The sequence below is a fragment of the Etheostoma cragini genome, chromosome 2, assembly GCF_013103735.1.
Source record: "Etheostoma cragini isolate CJK2018 chromosome 2, CSU_Ecrag_1.0, whole genome shotgun sequence".
NCBI lineage: Eukaryota > Metazoa > Chordata > Actinopteri > Perciformes > Percidae > Etheostoma > Etheostoma cragini.
Genome location: NC_048408.1, coordinates 26,060,086 through 26,075,875, shown reverse-complemented (window position 1 = coordinate 26,075,875; position 15,790 = coordinate 26,060,086). Strand labels below are relative to the sequence as shown.

The window sequence follows — 15,790 nt, the reverse complement described above, 5'->3', positions numbered from 1 at the left end:
GGGGGGGGGGGGGGGGGGGGACTGAAGTTGATGTGCTAAAGCTCTGCTTTCAGAGGGGGGAAGGAAGAAGAGACTTGGGTGTGGCTGCTCTGGTAATGACCGGTTTACTTTCAAGCTGGTGTTTACTGATTCAGCACAGTTCGTTCATACACAAACGGACATACAATCCATGAAAACTCATGCAGATGCAGTCCTCTTAGAGCCTCAGACGGTGAAAGCACCACAGTGAACTGAGTCAGGGAAGCAAATACTTTCAGTTCTTTTGAGAGGGGAGAAATGCAGGTCAAATGCAATGAGGTCAAGTTTAAGGATTTCTCTAAAGTTTAACTGAGCTACATTAGAAAATGCTTTAATTATTTACTCGATTGGTGACAGAGTGCTGGCGGTATTTATTCGTAGGTATAATGAGTGTGGTATCAGTCTTATCTTAACTATCAGCGAGAAAGGCAATGAGTTAATTTTCCAAACTGTGACTACAGCAGTCTGAAGCACTGAAAGTAAAAATCTTGTTCATTTTCTCCACAAGGATTTAGGATTATTAGCCTAAACCATCCATAGTAGACTTACCACAAGTTACGAGAAACAAAGGTTTCTGCTCCTGTAGAAGCCAGATGCCTGTATGATATCAACCTTGTTTTAAGAAAAACTAGTTTTATTTGCAATGTCATGGGGAATTGCTACGCACAATCCTAAGCGTCAAAGCCACATCTATGATTGGTGGAGCCTGCAGTTACCATGGAAATGTTTTCCGCACTCGCAAACCCTGGTGTATCCTTTTATTACTATATAAATAAATATTGTTTCTAAAGCAGCAACTGTAAAGTCTCAATAATATATCAGTATAATAAATTATAAACCGTATCCTATCAAAACACTGAGTGGAGTTTTGAAAGAAGGAAGGACAGAGACATCATCTGCTTCTGATGATCACCTCTGAGGTCAGGTGACACAATTGACGTTCATTATAATTAGCCACATGCAGGTACAGATAGCTTTTTTCTGTAACGATATGCTATTCGTTGAGCTAGCACGCTCTGCTTTCGTAAAACAGCATAGACAACTCGTGCAAAACGGAATTGGTAATGCATGGAGCTTATTAATAGTAAGGGTTTTATGCAATGCTTAAAACCTGCCTCATAACACCTCTCCATTTAGCTCTGTTTTGATTGGCTTAAGCAAATATGTGGCTGTTTAGCTGCTAAATGTGCCACTATGGCCACCAACTACCTTTTATCTGTCTGCAGTGTGGTGCTAGGCATGTACACTAGTGTTTGGTTGTTTTTTGGAGCTTTTCAGCTCAAAAATCTCTGAGAGCGTGTGATGAGATCATAGTTGGGTGATAATGGTTTCACATCCTGTCATAGCATCTGCATTTGTGTGAGACCTGTAGCCGCACTGTCTGTCTACTTTCATGCATGTCTGAGAAGAAGTATCAGTTGTTTAAGACTTGAATCACTAAAGGAGCACCTAGTACACCCAGGAGAGCCAAACCCATGTTCTTATTGCAACTAACACACACAGTATATTCAACCTTTCAAAACTCATGAAGTTGGCGTTTGTCTCCCATTGCTTTGTTCCACCTATTGAACTGCATCAGACTCGTACAAAAACCCTTAATCTTGATTTTTTTTTTAATACAGTGAGGGGGAAAAGGTATTTGATCCCTGCTGGTTTTGTACATTCACCCACTGACAAAGAAATGATCAGTCTATATATTTTTAATGGTGGGTTCATTTGAACATTAAGAGACAGACAAACGCATGCCAAACACATTAAACTGATTTGCATTTTAATGGGGGGAATAAGTATTTGACTATTTTGACATTTGGTGGCAAAACCCTTGTTGGCAATCACAGAGGTTTCTTTTAGTTGGCCAACAGGTTTGCGCGTATCTCAGGTGGGATTTTGTCCCACTCTTTGGTCTTGGCCCTGGTGGAAAGTTTGAAATCTGATTGGTTGATTGCTTCTGTTGACAGGTGTGTTTTATACGGGTAACAAGCTGGGATTAGGAGTACTTCCTTTACGAGGGTGCTCCAAATTTCAGCGTGTTACCTGTGGAAGAGACAATTGAGAGCCAGAAATCTTTCTGTTTGAGAGAGGCCCAATACTTGTCTCTGACTGTTGAAATGAACCTACCATTAAAATTATAGACTGATCATTTCTTTGTCATTGGGCGAATGTACCAAATCAGCAGGGGATCAAATACTTTTTTCCCTTACAATATGCTCTAAAGTAGGTCAGTTAAACATGTGTTGCACTTCTATGAGCACGAGATTTGTTTTTTGTGACCTTCGCTACAGAAGTTAGAGAAATAAACTCACCTGGCTGCTTTGATTGTCCTTTTTGTCTCATAAAACTAAATTATTTTCCAGTCACTTCAACACTTGAATGGTGGCTGATAAGGGGAAGTATGCGGGTTGTTATGACGATTGATATAGAAAAGTCATAAAAGTCAGCAAAATGTGTTAAGCCATTTTTATTTTATCTCCTTTTAAAGGAGAATTGCGCCCCCTTACGTTAATTTTGATCACTATAAATATGCGTGTACTTTCGACTGGAATAGCTGCAGCTATGTGTACGAGCTTCCACTGAGCTAAAACGGCAGTTGTCGGGCAAGTTTTAGAGTGCCTTTGTTTCTTCTTAACAGACACAAAAGCCAATTAAAATGTGTGGTTCGGCCTGTTAGCTGCTAGTTGCCGTCCATAATAAGAGTGTTCAGCCAGGCTTCTGTGATAATCGTCAAGCAGCAGTTCCATGTGTGTTTGTAGCTCACCAATTTTGTGTGTGATTGATCTGGTGTTGGTGTGTAAGAGGCTTGGCAGTGACTTTGTGTAGTAGTTCCCTTAGCCACGCTAGCATGCCCGACCGGCATCCCTGCGTTGGATTTCTCCCCGCCTTCGTCACCTTCCGCTCCGGAATTCTCCCTAAAGCTGGTGTTTAAGAATAACTTAGTGACAGAGATGAAAAGAAATGTAAACTAACCCTAAACTGTAAAGCAGCGAGAAGAGTTTATAGGTGTGTTCTTATGTAGGGAGGAAATGGAACGATTGTGTGCACATGGTCTGGGGTCAAAGTTCAGATGTTGTGCTCATGTCTCAGCCAGGGACAGCTGGGCCTTCAGGGGAAATGGAAAAAAGTCTTTTAGCACTGGAGCATTTCACTTCTTCTCTTCACAACTACACAGATGAGAGCTCTTAGACATTGTTCAGTCAGTCACACCCCAAAGACTTCATTATACTCCTGTCCCCTCGACGACTTCTTTAACTGATCCTCAACTGTTTTCCTTTAACCAAACCCTTTTCTTGCTGTTATGTCATCCATCATTTCATTCTTGAACCTCCAAAGTTCTCCACATTTTTGTTTGTGTGTCATGATGGATTGAGTTTCATGGCTGGATTGTATAATTGTGAGGTGTGTCTCTGCTGTAGTGAGCTGCTCTGCCATTTCCATTGTTGAGTGAGTTGAACTTAGAGCCGGCGGTAAAGTACGTGTCATTGTGCTGCACTAGCTTTTACAGGAAAATAGAGATTGTGTAAGGGGGTGTTGTTGACTCAAAACATAGCATTCCGCTGTCTTGAAGTGAAGGCTGAGTTCTTCCCTGAGCCGTGGTAGGTTTTGCAGCATCGCAGTCATAAAGCCTCCCATGTTCCTGTTGTGACTTGTCAGCCTGCATAGATAGTTGGTTGTTACACTCAGTGATAAATATGAAAATGAAAACTGCTGTTGCATCAAGTTTTTCTGGTTTATAGAGATCCCAGTTATTTAACTCGTCAGCTTGATATGTCTTCGTTGTCTGCCTGAACACATTATGCACTTTTTTCCTATATAAATTATAAAAAAGTTATGAATACAAATTTTTTATCAAATCCCACATCAAAATAACTATCTAGAAAACATCTCTTTAAATAAATAACCTTTTAAAAATTGTTATGTAAAAATGTAAATGGTTAATTAACGTCTGACTTTTTTGGACCTCTGCACTGTGAGCTGATTGGCTGTTTTTTCTACTGTGTGGCAGCTATTATCAGCATGCACACGGATTTAAAGATTCACTTATTGTTTTAAACTTCCACAGGTTGAAGACCAGTGGAGTCCCAGATAGCCGTACAGTGAAGGCCCCAGACTTGAGACTGGATCCCTCCAGTCCTCCACCTGTTCAGCTGATGGCATGCCGATCTCCATCACACCAGAGAGGGCGAGTCTGTGTGGCGCCCTAGACCTCCACCTGTGCTTCTTGTCTGCAACGCTGCTCACCTCTCTGTCCTCGCCAACTCTTCTCTGATCCCACATCCACCGTCTGTCTCAACATGGATAAATCTACCCCTGACAAGAAATGCTACTACAACGAGAACGTCACTTTTTTCTATGAAATGAGTGGCAAGAACATCAGCGACCACTGGCGCAGCCGTGACTATGTGATTGTCAGTCTGGGCATGATGGTCTGCTTCATTGTCATCTTTTCCAACCTTTTGGTCATGGGCGCCATTTTTAAAAACAAGCGCTTTCACTATCCCATCTATTACCTGCTGGGTAATCTGGCTCTGGCTGACCTCTTCGCAGGTACAGTTGTTTCACTTTATATACTTTAACTTTAAATACACAGTACAGGAAACCCGGGCCTAACTGAAACTGCATTGTCACATCTTGTATTTTTAGTTTTTTTTGTCTCAAGTTTCAGTACTGCAACACTTCAGTCAGAATAAGGCTATCACAAACTATTTATTTTAGACAATTAATCTAACGATAATTTTTTCAATTAGTGGGCTAATCAAACTATTCTTTTGTTTCCCCTCAAGGTTCAAATCTTGATTTATTACATTAAATGTAATTTTATTGTCAGAGGTTGCACGCCTCTGGAGCAACTATGGGTTAAGTGTCTTGCTCGGGGACACATTGGTTAATGTATCTCAGTGGGAATTGAACTGGGATCTCCCACACCAAAGGTGTGTCATATCCACTGCATTATCATCACCCATATCACATAAAAACGTACAGTAAACAGAGCAAGTGGAAAAAGAGTAGCCTTTATTTTTAACAGTAGTAGGTAAAAATAATGAATAAGCTCTTGTTTGACATCCAAGCTCTTCACCCTTTTAATCTTACAGTAAAAAAAGTGCAATTTTTTTCTTTCTTCCTCTCTCTTTTAGTCAATGTGCACATTGACCAAGTCTTAATACAACTTGGTAGACCCAGCTGAAACTCCTTTTGAATAGAGGAAAAAAGAAATTCTAGCTTTTTTACACATATTCTACAATTGACTATTGTCAATTCTATTAACACATTTTAAAAGAAAGTGTTACAACTGTCAGGTAGCCGGGCTGCCTTCTTTACAAGGTTTTAATAGAAAAGGTGGTGAGCGCTACACCACACGAATGCTCCACATTTTGCCACATTTAGCCACACAACAAATGCAGTTCTCTTCTCTGGTTTTATGTTTGTTCACTAGGGCTCGGAAAGTTACTGCAGTACCTTGGTCACGGGCCACTACTGCGGCGATGACATCATCACCGCATGTTTTTTATACTTTTTTTTTTTTTATACTTTTTGCTCACGGAAGTTACAAGAGAAAGGATAACGTGTGACATGGAATATAATGAAAGCAATACACATTGTATAGTTATCCTCATCGACTGTATTTTATCCTACATTCGAGAGTTTAACCCCAAAAAAAAAACTTAAGTTGCTCATCACTTCATCTTTGCACATTTGTATGGCCAGTCCATTGAGCTGATGTGGACGTGGACATATTAACGTTAACGCTGCAGTGTTTACCATTGCACATTATCCTTTCAGCCAGCGGAGTTCCCTTCTGGTTATAGCTTAATCCCGACAAAACCGCTTAGATATTTGATGGACTGCAACACACTCGGCCCTATTTTAACGATCTAAGCGCACAGCTTGATGTGCATGGCGCAGATGCGTTATGGGCGTGTCTAAATCCACTTTTGCTGGTTTGATGGCAGAAACAGGATCCGGGCGCCTGGCGCGTGGTTCAAAAAGCTTGTACTTAGTGTCTTCATTAATCATAGGTGTGTTTTGGGCGGAACATGCAACAAACCAATCAGTTTCATCTCCCATTCCCTTTAAAGCCAGGTGCCTTGGTGCATTGCTATTATAATGGCGGATTTGCACCATCATCTCGTTATTTGTGTGTGTGCGTGTGTAACAAGCATACTGTGCACATTATGCATAAGCTTAGGTGCTTTTTACTTATTTGCTGTTGAAATAACAATGAAATGCTGCGCTATTGACTTTAGACCAGGTTTTTCAAGATACAATACGTCAAGAATTCACCTGAACACACCTCCCTGTAAGACAAGCACGCCCATGGGCGCAAAGATGGGTGCAGGTGCATTTGCTATTTAAACAACGTGGCCGCTGGACGGGAAACTGACAACTGCGTTGCTGTTGAACTAGTAAAGACACATGCAACGCCACAGATGCACAGGATTACTTAAACAACGGCTGTGGGTGTTTCTTAAGAGGTCAGGGGTCTGTTTCAGAAAGAGAGGTTAATCAAACCTGAGAGAGAGGAGTAACTCCAACCCCAAAAAGCATCAACTAAGAGTAAAGCTGTCAGAAGAGTGTGACTCTGTGTGTTTCCAGTTTCCCATCTCAGGGTAAATCAACTCACTAGTTCAGGTTTAGACTCAGTTTTTCAAACCTTCCTTCTTGAAATGGGCCCCAGGACGTTGTTATCTCTTTAGTAGGTATATTTACCTTTTTTTAATGCTTAAGGTTACTTTTTCTTCAGACACTTTGGTTGTGTTTTCATAACAATATATGATATCCTAATATCAATATTGTCACTTGGAACGACATTAATTCTGCAGCCATAGCTGAGGATGCATGACAATGGAAACTGCATGGGTCATTTAGAATGTCATGATTTTGTCTCGGCCTTGCTACGTAGGAACACAATCCCTTAATGCAAACTACGCATTGAAAACAATCTGACAATATGTGATAGTGTGGATTATCCTGGAGCTCCTTTTTATTTGTTAAACCCCCACTTTTGTCTTCCAGGTGTCTCTTACCTCCACTTGATGTTTCACACCGGTCCTTGGACCATTAAGCTGTCTCAGTATCAGTGGTTTGTGCGACAGGGGCTGATCGACACCAGTCTGACAGCTTCGGTCCTCAACCTCCTGGCTGTGGCCGTGGAGCGTCACCAAACCATCTTCAACATGCAGCTGCACAGTAAGATGAGCACCCGGCGTGTTTTCATCATCATGGTGTGCATCTGGCTGGTGGCCATCGTCATGGGCCTGGTTCCCATCATGGGCTGGCACTGCCTGTGCAACCTGGACAGCTGCTCCACCATGGCGCCGCTGTACAGCCGCAGCTACCTGGTGTTCTGGGGGGTTCTTAACCTGCTGACCTTCTTCATAATGGTGGCTGTCTACACCCGGATCTTTGTCTACGTGAGACGCAAGAGCAGGCAGATGTCACAGCACACCACCCAGATGAGACACAAAGAGACAGTGTTCAACCTGATGAAGACTGTCACCATGATCCTGGGTGAGGAAGCACACACTCCAGTTATACACATCATGGGCTGTGCAACAGACCAAAAACTAACTCTGACCTATATTATGATTCTCGTTTGGTAAATTCATTCCTTTATATCAACATTTGTAGCCTGACCCAGTAAAGCTCCATAAAGTTAACTGATGGTGTGCTTGTCTGCTTAGTGTGGGTTAATTCGTACCGGGGGAAATTACCAGCGTTGCTTCATCTGGTTCAGGAACCAAATAGCTTTTTGGCATCAGTAAACCCAACATAGAACAGCGTAGTTAAAACCGGTGTAATGACAGAAAAGAGCACACTTGAGAAGGGTTTAGATACAACCATGTCACAACACATACCAAAATAAAGCATGTAGATGAGATGAGAAGTAATGAAAGCCATAAATGGAGCGTGCCCTGTCAGGGAGAATTAAAGTTTGACAAAAAACTAGGCCAGCTTTTTCTGGTGCTTGTAACTGCAACTTGCAGTCATCAGAAATGCATATATATAGTGATTAGTATAATTTCTTTTGATAATCCTAAAGAATGTTAAGCAACTGCCTGAAAGGATTAAATCTTATTTAAAGTTGTAATTAAGTATCTTGCACCCATGTATATTTAATGAGATCATATTTTATTTTGGTTAACTGAGGCGGTATTTCAGGTCATATTGCCCATCTCTATACACAAATACATTGTACTCAGGGCACATAGTTGTCTTTCTTTATTTATTTTTTTAAATAGCAATATATTTGTGTTTGGTTCATCATCCTTTCAGGTAACCTGGAGAACATTCAGCATCTCAGTTGTATTTTATCCCCGTTTCTGTTTTTACTTTACATCACTGAAGAAAACAAAGCCTTGTCACCAATCTATGCTGCCACCAGTGCTGACTGACCTGTTCTTAGAAGAACTTTGTTTACTGTAAAGGTGATGGGTGGTTCCTAGGTCATGAAATTCAGTGACTTGCTCTTTGTAAAAACAAATCGGGTTAGTTAGCACCAAACAATTATTCGTAAAAATTAAACAAGTCAACAACGGTGAATATTTGGGATTTAAATATAAATAATGCAATAATCAAGCTTTAAGTTTGAAAAAAATCGTTTGTTAAATTAATGCTCAAAAACGTAACTAATTTGCTATTTATGGCTGTGGGGATGTTGTTTGACCAGACTGATTTGACAGTAGTGGACCAGCAAAAAAAGCACAGACTAAACTCCGAAATCTCTCCAGTGAAGTTGTTCTTACCGTGGCAAGAGATATAATCCTGTAGGAGAACTGATTGAAAAGTGGTTTTTGGGCCGTTAATTGCACACACCCACACCTGCACGTTACTCAGTTTGCTTGTTGTACAAAAGATAAAATTTTCAGGAAATAAACCTCACCTGAAACTTCACTGACCAAACACACAAGCTGCCATGCAGGCTCCTCTTTTAGCTTGTCTGTAACCAACTTTACTCCCCCCACACATTCACTTCTTCCCTCTCACCGCCGATTCCTCTTGTTTTCTTTTGAACTGGCTGTGCTCCCTCGCCTCTTTGCTCTCTTTCCCAGCCTCCCCTGTTCTTGCTCACATTTTGAACTTTTGATTAAAGTTCTCCAAAGTTTTTAAAAAAGTTACACTTCTCTCTGCCGTCGCTCAGCAGCCGGGATTCAGCATCTCTGGCATGTGACGAGGGCGAGGGTAACCATGAGCGTGCCCTGTCAGGGAGCTGCATAGTTTAGTTACTGTGACCGAAACCATCTTCTCCCCTGGCCTGCACATATGACAACACTGAGAGTGTGTGGGATGCCTAATCTTGTACTTCACCAACTTGAGCTTTTGAGATTGAGGTCATTTTAGCTCATCGTGTCTTCAAATTGCCATTTGAGGCTGAAGACTTGGTTTTTGATGTAGATTGGAGGGTAAAGCATGTCGTTGTGACGTTAAAGGTTAAAGGCAGTGCTGAGGAACACATTACACATTGTGCGTGCAAGTGTGTGTTACCACATCCTCTTTACATTTCCGTCTGTATCCTGCACATGTGCATATATATTAGTACTGAGGGTGTGTGCACAAAATGAATTCCTGAGCTGCCTAATCAAGTATTATGATAATGAAATATGATCATGCAGAGTAAACTGTGTGTGTGCATAACAGAGGAATTTACAGTACATTCCCTTCCTCCCTTAGCTAGCCCCCCATTTCTTCACATTCTTTACAGCTATATCTTTATAAAATTGTCTTTCCTCCTATTTTATCTGCCACTAGCCACGCCTTTTAGTTTGTATTTCCAATGTTATTACAAGATTTTGAATGACCTTATGTTCCCGTGATCTCCCTCTCCCTCCAGGCTGTTTTGTGTTCTGCTGGACGCCCGGCCTGGTCATCCTGCTGCTCGATGGTGTGGGCTGTGACGCGTGTGAGGTGCTGCGCTTTGAGAAGTACTTCTTGGTCCTAGCCGAGTGCAACTCCTTCTTCAACCCCATCATCTACTCCTTCAGGGACAATGACATGAGAAGGACCTTCAAGGAGATCCTGTGCTTCCTGTGCCGGCGGGGCCGCCCCGGCAACGGCACCTCTGGCGTTTACTTTAACACCATGGAGCAAGAGGTACTGTCCGAGAGCAACGGAGCCGACGACAGCAGTCACAAACACAAAAAAAACTTGTCTAAACGCACACTGACTGTAAACTGATTTGATGACCATGATTATCTGTTTGGCACATACAGTATGACCGTGACAAACAGTTTGAGAGCTGTGACAACTTGACCGACTTGATAACTTAAGGTTACATTAAATGTGGCTCTTTATTTCTGGTTTTACTCCCTACGCCCCCCAAAAAAAGAAAACGTTTTTATTTCAAAAAGAGAGAACAAAATATGACTTATTTGAAATAATCTTATAGAAAAAATTGACTTTACCACTCTGTACCTTAACAGGTATGTTTTCTAATTAGTTCACAGCAGCTATAATTAATTATTTATTTGGTTATTATATATTATAACTGGTTATCACATTTACAATATAGCAAATTATGAAAACTAAAGTGTTGCTGATTGTGATGAACCTTATCACCCAAATCGGCAGCTCCCCTCGGTTTGACCCAGCTTTCTAGTGACTTTCAGCTTGTTAGCTTCTTGTAGTGCCTTTTTTTCAGCCACAGCAGGCAGCTGTTTTCTGTAAATATGCTCCTAAAACTCAATGCACATAGCTGTTCAGCACCAACAGCAGACAGACAGTTGGCAACTGTCTGCTGAACACAGTGGGGCATTTTCGGGTATATTGGACTTGCATTGCCAAGCGGCCAGAAAAACTTACTCGCTAACAGAAACTCCGCAAATGGCCGATAAGGTCGCTACGTAACTGCAGTCCACGAAATCCAGTCAAAAATCAGTTTACACTCCACGCTTTCCCTGTAAAAATTGTTTAAAACTAAAATTAGATGAGCCTTGCATATCAAAAAGGATTGCACCTGATAGGTATTATTGTGTTGTATTGTAAAAAGATTCACTACTAGCATCGTCACTAGATGCAAATGTGGTAGTTTATGATTTGAAAGTATACTAAAGTAATACACCTTTGTCTGTCCTGCTTTAACTTGCGGTTTTGACCCGATATGAACAAACAAGCTTCTGCTTTTTAGGCGCTTTGTATGTGTACATGATTGCAAAGAGTAACACTATGGGTATATCCTATGTTCTTAAATTGCATCCGTGTTTCCTTCAGTTGCTTCCCCTCCTCGTGTCTTAGTCCGTCCCACCAAGGAATCAGAGGAATCAAGAATTTAGCAATGACTTTAAGCTGGGCGACTTACAGGGATGCTGCCCTTGTGTATCCTTGCTCATAGCTCCTCAGAGATCCCTCCTCGATTCCTCGACAGGAATAAAAGTTTTGAGACGGCCTTCACAATGGAGGGCCAGAACAACTTCTGGTTCGTGCGAGGAGCTATCAAATAAGAGACTTGAGAATCAGCCTATGTTGAATATAGAAACTCCAACTTTTTACTCTATTGTCCTGCAGTATAACTGTGTTTACTTGTTTTAGTTAGAGAATATGTAACTGTTGATTATTTGTTGCAGGGTTTCAGCCTATTGTTGTATGAACACAAATTGTTGAGCTCCGTGTAGCCTAAGAAATCCCAATATTATTTCTTTAAGCACTGTCCATTCCAAAAAGCAACATACTGTGGATGAATATAATGATCCAACAAGAGCAGAGAAACAAACACGGCTTTTACAGAGGTCCTAAATAACCTGGCACATTCAAATCACTGAGGCTATGGTTACCTTGTAGCTGAAGTGACAGCAGCTGTTAGAAATTGCTGCTTTGTCACACACCGTGTATCTATTTTCTGATAATATACTGGTTTGTTCTGGGGGGTTTTCTTTCAGGTCTTGTCTCACACCTTTAACCAGTCAAACTAAGTCTCCTAGTGAGCGCGTCCTGTCAACAATAGGGAAAACCACAGTTTCAGGACTGTCACCTTTTCATAAACTGAAAGAGTTGAAATTAGTCATCAGTCATTATTAATTTCACTATACTTACAGGCACCCCAACACTCTTTATGTCATGGGTTGATTGCGGTGTTTTTATCCTCAACCTGCATATGTGTGTCATTTTTCTGTCTGAATTCTGGGCATCTAATCTTTTGAAGAAGACTAGCACCCGCACAAGTTATATTTTGTAGTGAAAATTGTATTTATATCAAGCAAAGTGAAATCATTTTTTGAGTTTAGTTTGTCATCCAAATAGCCTATGTGTATGACACACACTCATCTCAATTTTGCCTGCTCACTAGAATTGAGCCAGTGTATTTCCAGCCATTTGTAAACTGTTTTGAGAATGAGAGTGTTGTAACTCCAGTCCACATAGGGGTGGTAATCACCCTTACCCTTAAGCCATGACTTTTTTCTGCAGTGTTTACACTGCATTAGTCTGTCTTTGCCAGACCATACACACACTGCAAAGCAGAGGAGGGGCTGGCTACTCCACATAGCATTCTGGGGTGGGAGAACAACGTGCTCTGGTTTATTGTCATTTCTTTAAACCAATCAGAATCGTCTTGGCGGGGCTACACTCCGCAAAAAATTGCTGCACAATAGTTGTGCAAGAGAAAGCTCCCATTGGACAGATATTCTAGCTACAGTAGCTGTCTTAAATTTACCCTGCAGAGATCATTAACCCGCCACATTTAAATTCCGAACACAAAGAAAGTGGATGGAAATGAAAAAGACGTGCATCTGGAAGAATTTTCTGCAGCACAGGCGCAGTCCCGGAAGTGTAATGTCAAGGATCTAGACTAACACTGCATTGTCTTTATTAGATTACCTCTTTCGTCTGCTTAAAATTCTAAATGTTTCCATATTGGCGGCACAGTTTTGGTTTTCTTTGAGATTAACTGCCTTATACAGTACATGTATTGTCTTGTCACCTCTGAAAACTCATACAGTTTCTAGAAAACAAAGACAACCTCCGCCATTGCCAAATGCAGCAAGATAAACTACAGAAGCATGCCAAAAGTAGGGGAAATAGGGGAATCAGACCTGGGGCCCTGTGCTGTGTGACATGCCCCATCTCTCTCTCGCCCCCCCTTTCATGTCTATCCACTGGAAATAAAGGGAAAAGCGCCAAACTATAATCTTACAAAAAAAAACATGCCAAAAGTAATCTATTACATCAAAGATTGCAGCAGAAATATAATTTTTGTGCGTGCAAATAATCTCAAGATGTGTCCCGTCATGCACTCATTTTAGACACAAATGTAATTCCATTCATATGTGCATTTATCCAGCCAAGATGTCAAACTTTCCATGAGTCAAACTTTAGTGAAACATCTAGGAATGACCTTGATCAAACTCCTCACATCTCATAAAACGAGGCTGTAATGGTCACTCAGTCTGGTATTATAAACACATTTCTTTTGGGGAATTACCCTGCTGTCTTATGCGATCGTTACTTAGTTTATAGGGCCCACAACATTTCCATGTTCTCTGTTCTGTTAGTGTGTGTGTGTGTGAGAGAGAGAGAGAGAGAGAGAGATTGTGTGTGATTGTTTGTGTGAGAGAGATTGTGTGTGATTGTGTTGTACAGTCTTAAACCAGTCCAGATGTGTGCTAGTGGTTAGTGGATCATTCTCCTTGCCACATTCGCTCTGACTTGTCACTCTGGTATGTGTGTATGTTGGAGGCATGCGCTTTGTGTGACACACAGACACACATACACACACACACACACAGCCTGTTATTGCTGCTAGCAGGAAGTGCAGTCCCGAGCGTGTGGTCTTGTGTGTGCGCACATGCATATTTGTGTGTACACTGAAACATTGTTTTACATATTTTTGTTAAAACAATGCAGCGTCGCACAGAATTAAAACTTAGACATTTATGGAAAATAGCAAGTTGTCAAGTATAAATTACGCTTCAGGGGAATGCCATTACACAAAGCTATTAAAGGGATAACGGTATATGAAAACTATTAATTGTCTTCAGATTTCAAATAAATCAACATGTTGTAGGGCTGGGTATCATTCCAAAAATGGGATCCTGTGGTTTTGATATTGATTTGTAAACAATATGTTTTAAACACCAATAAAAAAAAAAAGATCCACTTTAACAAAAAGAAAATACATGTACCCAGCCCTAACATGTTGCCACTTGTCTCCATCTTGGAGGCCTGCTATTGGTATTTTTCGTTTTGTTTTGCTTTGGGTTTTGTTTTTGTACAAACATTGTTAAAACTTATATGAATAAATGCATAAATTTGCTTACATCTTTAATTTGTTTGGTCATGTCTGTCTTCCTGCTTTGTCTTTTTTAAGGGTGACTGCTTCTTTGTGCTAAGCAGTGGAATTTAAGTTTGGACTCATGTCAAACTGTGGAAACAGTATCACATTCACACGTTTTGCCCTTTTTGCTAGTTTGACATGACTAACCCGCTCTCTTTTCTCTTTTTTCACTCCCTGATACTTTATTATTTTCCTTTTTGTTTCTTCTTTCAATTCCTTTGACCCCATTTCAACTCTGGCCTCATATTCATACCTGTGTCTCCACCTCTGTCTTTAGAAATATAAGTCTCGTGCTGCCAAGTCGACAGGGAAGACCAACGGGATCCCTTTTATCCGTGCAGGCTCAGAAGACATCCCTGCCCATTCAGAAACCTGACATTAACTCAAACAAGGACAAACATTCAACATACTCAGGACATGCAGACACACATTTGATGCTGAAATCTAGGTATGCACACATACACAAGCCTTAAGACTGTGTTTCCTCTGAAAGCAGACTGATCTGTGAGGCTCAAAAGCTGTCTATTCTTTTAAGAAACATTGATTTATACCTCTGGTGCTTTAAAACCAGTTTGGACAAGAAGGATAAACTTCTAGCATCAGTTGGTCAACCTGATGGTGGACGTCTCTTCTATCGGGGGGGGCATTGGAGATCTGATTTCCTGTTGTGACTTAAATGAGAACTGTTAGTTCTCCCTAAACAAATGGGGGCAGAAGAAGAAGCACTGATGGCCACTGAACAGCTGGAACGTGCTGGCAAAGCATGGAAGAAATGAAGGAAAGTGGAATGAAGTTATATAAGCAATACAAATTATTCTCTCCATACCCTCATGGTAGATGTGTGTATTGAGTTACGCTGAAACAATGCAGTCAAATTCAACAGTCCTGCAGTAAGTCCTTCATGAAGGCAATACTGTTATATAAACCCTTCCTCCATTTGTTCTAGTTGAGTTTATGATTTTTATGCTTCTGTTTTAATCTGGTTATTTTGTGTGTGTGACACACGTTAGATACCATTTACCCTTCTCAACGTGGAAGAGACACAAATATCAACGTGAACACACTGACTTTCCATGAGCTCCTGTTTTTATTTTTGTTGCTGTTGAACGCTGTCATTTTTTTCTTCAAGTTATTTTTTTAACATATTTTTTGTCACTGTATGATGCAGACCTGTGGTATTTGCGTCATGTGCGTGTCCTCTGTGGTGGAATTACACTATTGTTTTTGTAAATTGATTGGGATATAAAACTATTTATGATCACATTGTAAATGTAGATATGCACAGTATTTACTCTACTCCTATTCATATTAGTGTTTTGAATTTTGAATTAAACCTTTTGTTAAACTTGACAGAGCAAACAGTTAAGTGTGAGATGTGAAGCTTTAAGGTGTATAAATGATGTGTTCAAACTGATAAGATGTTCAAAGGAAAAAGCCTTTATGACTGTAATGCTGTTTCAGTGTTGAGCCATGCTATTCTGCCCTCTGTTACTGACATTAAAAACATTGACTATC

At 40.7% G+C, this 15,790-nt stretch overlaps 1 protein-coding gene and 1 long non-coding RNA gene across 5 annotated transcripts in view; one reads left to right on the top strand and one right to left on the bottom strand.

The window, feature by feature from the left end:
* Positions 1–15,204, bottom strand: part of LOC117936641 — a 21,687-nt gene extending 6,483 nt beyond the window's left edge. The window contains exons 1-3 of the long non-coding RNA XR_004654991.1: positions 15,131–15,204; positions 4,585–4,589; positions 1,457–1,467 (exon numbers count right to left, since the gene is read on the bottom strand). This is a non-coding gene — a long non-coding RNA (uncharacterized LOC117936641). The remainder of the gene's footprint in view (positions 1–1,456; positions 1,468–4,584; positions 4,590–15,130) is intronic.
* lpar2b (lysophosphatidic acid receptor 2b) overlaps positions 1–15,790 on the top strand; it is an 18,730-nt gene extending 2,940 nt beyond the window's left edge. For 3 of the 4 annotated variants that reach the window (XM_034859851.1, XM_034859835.1, XM_034859842.1), the window contains exons 2-5: positions 4,076–4,560; positions 7,027–7,521; positions 9,842–10,101; positions 14,553–15,790. In XM_034859851.1, the coding sequence (XP_034715742.1) occupies positions 4,308–4,560; positions 7,027–7,521; positions 9,842–10,101; positions 14,553–14,651 (1,107 nt within the window). In that variant the 5' untranslated portion in view covers positions 4,076–4,307 and the 3' untranslated portion in view covers positions 14,652–15,790. Of the gene's footprint in view, positions 1–4,075; positions 4,561–7,026; positions 7,522–9,841; positions 10,278–14,552 lie in introns of those variants that run through there. The other variant, XM_034859858.1, reaches the window with a different exon arrangement.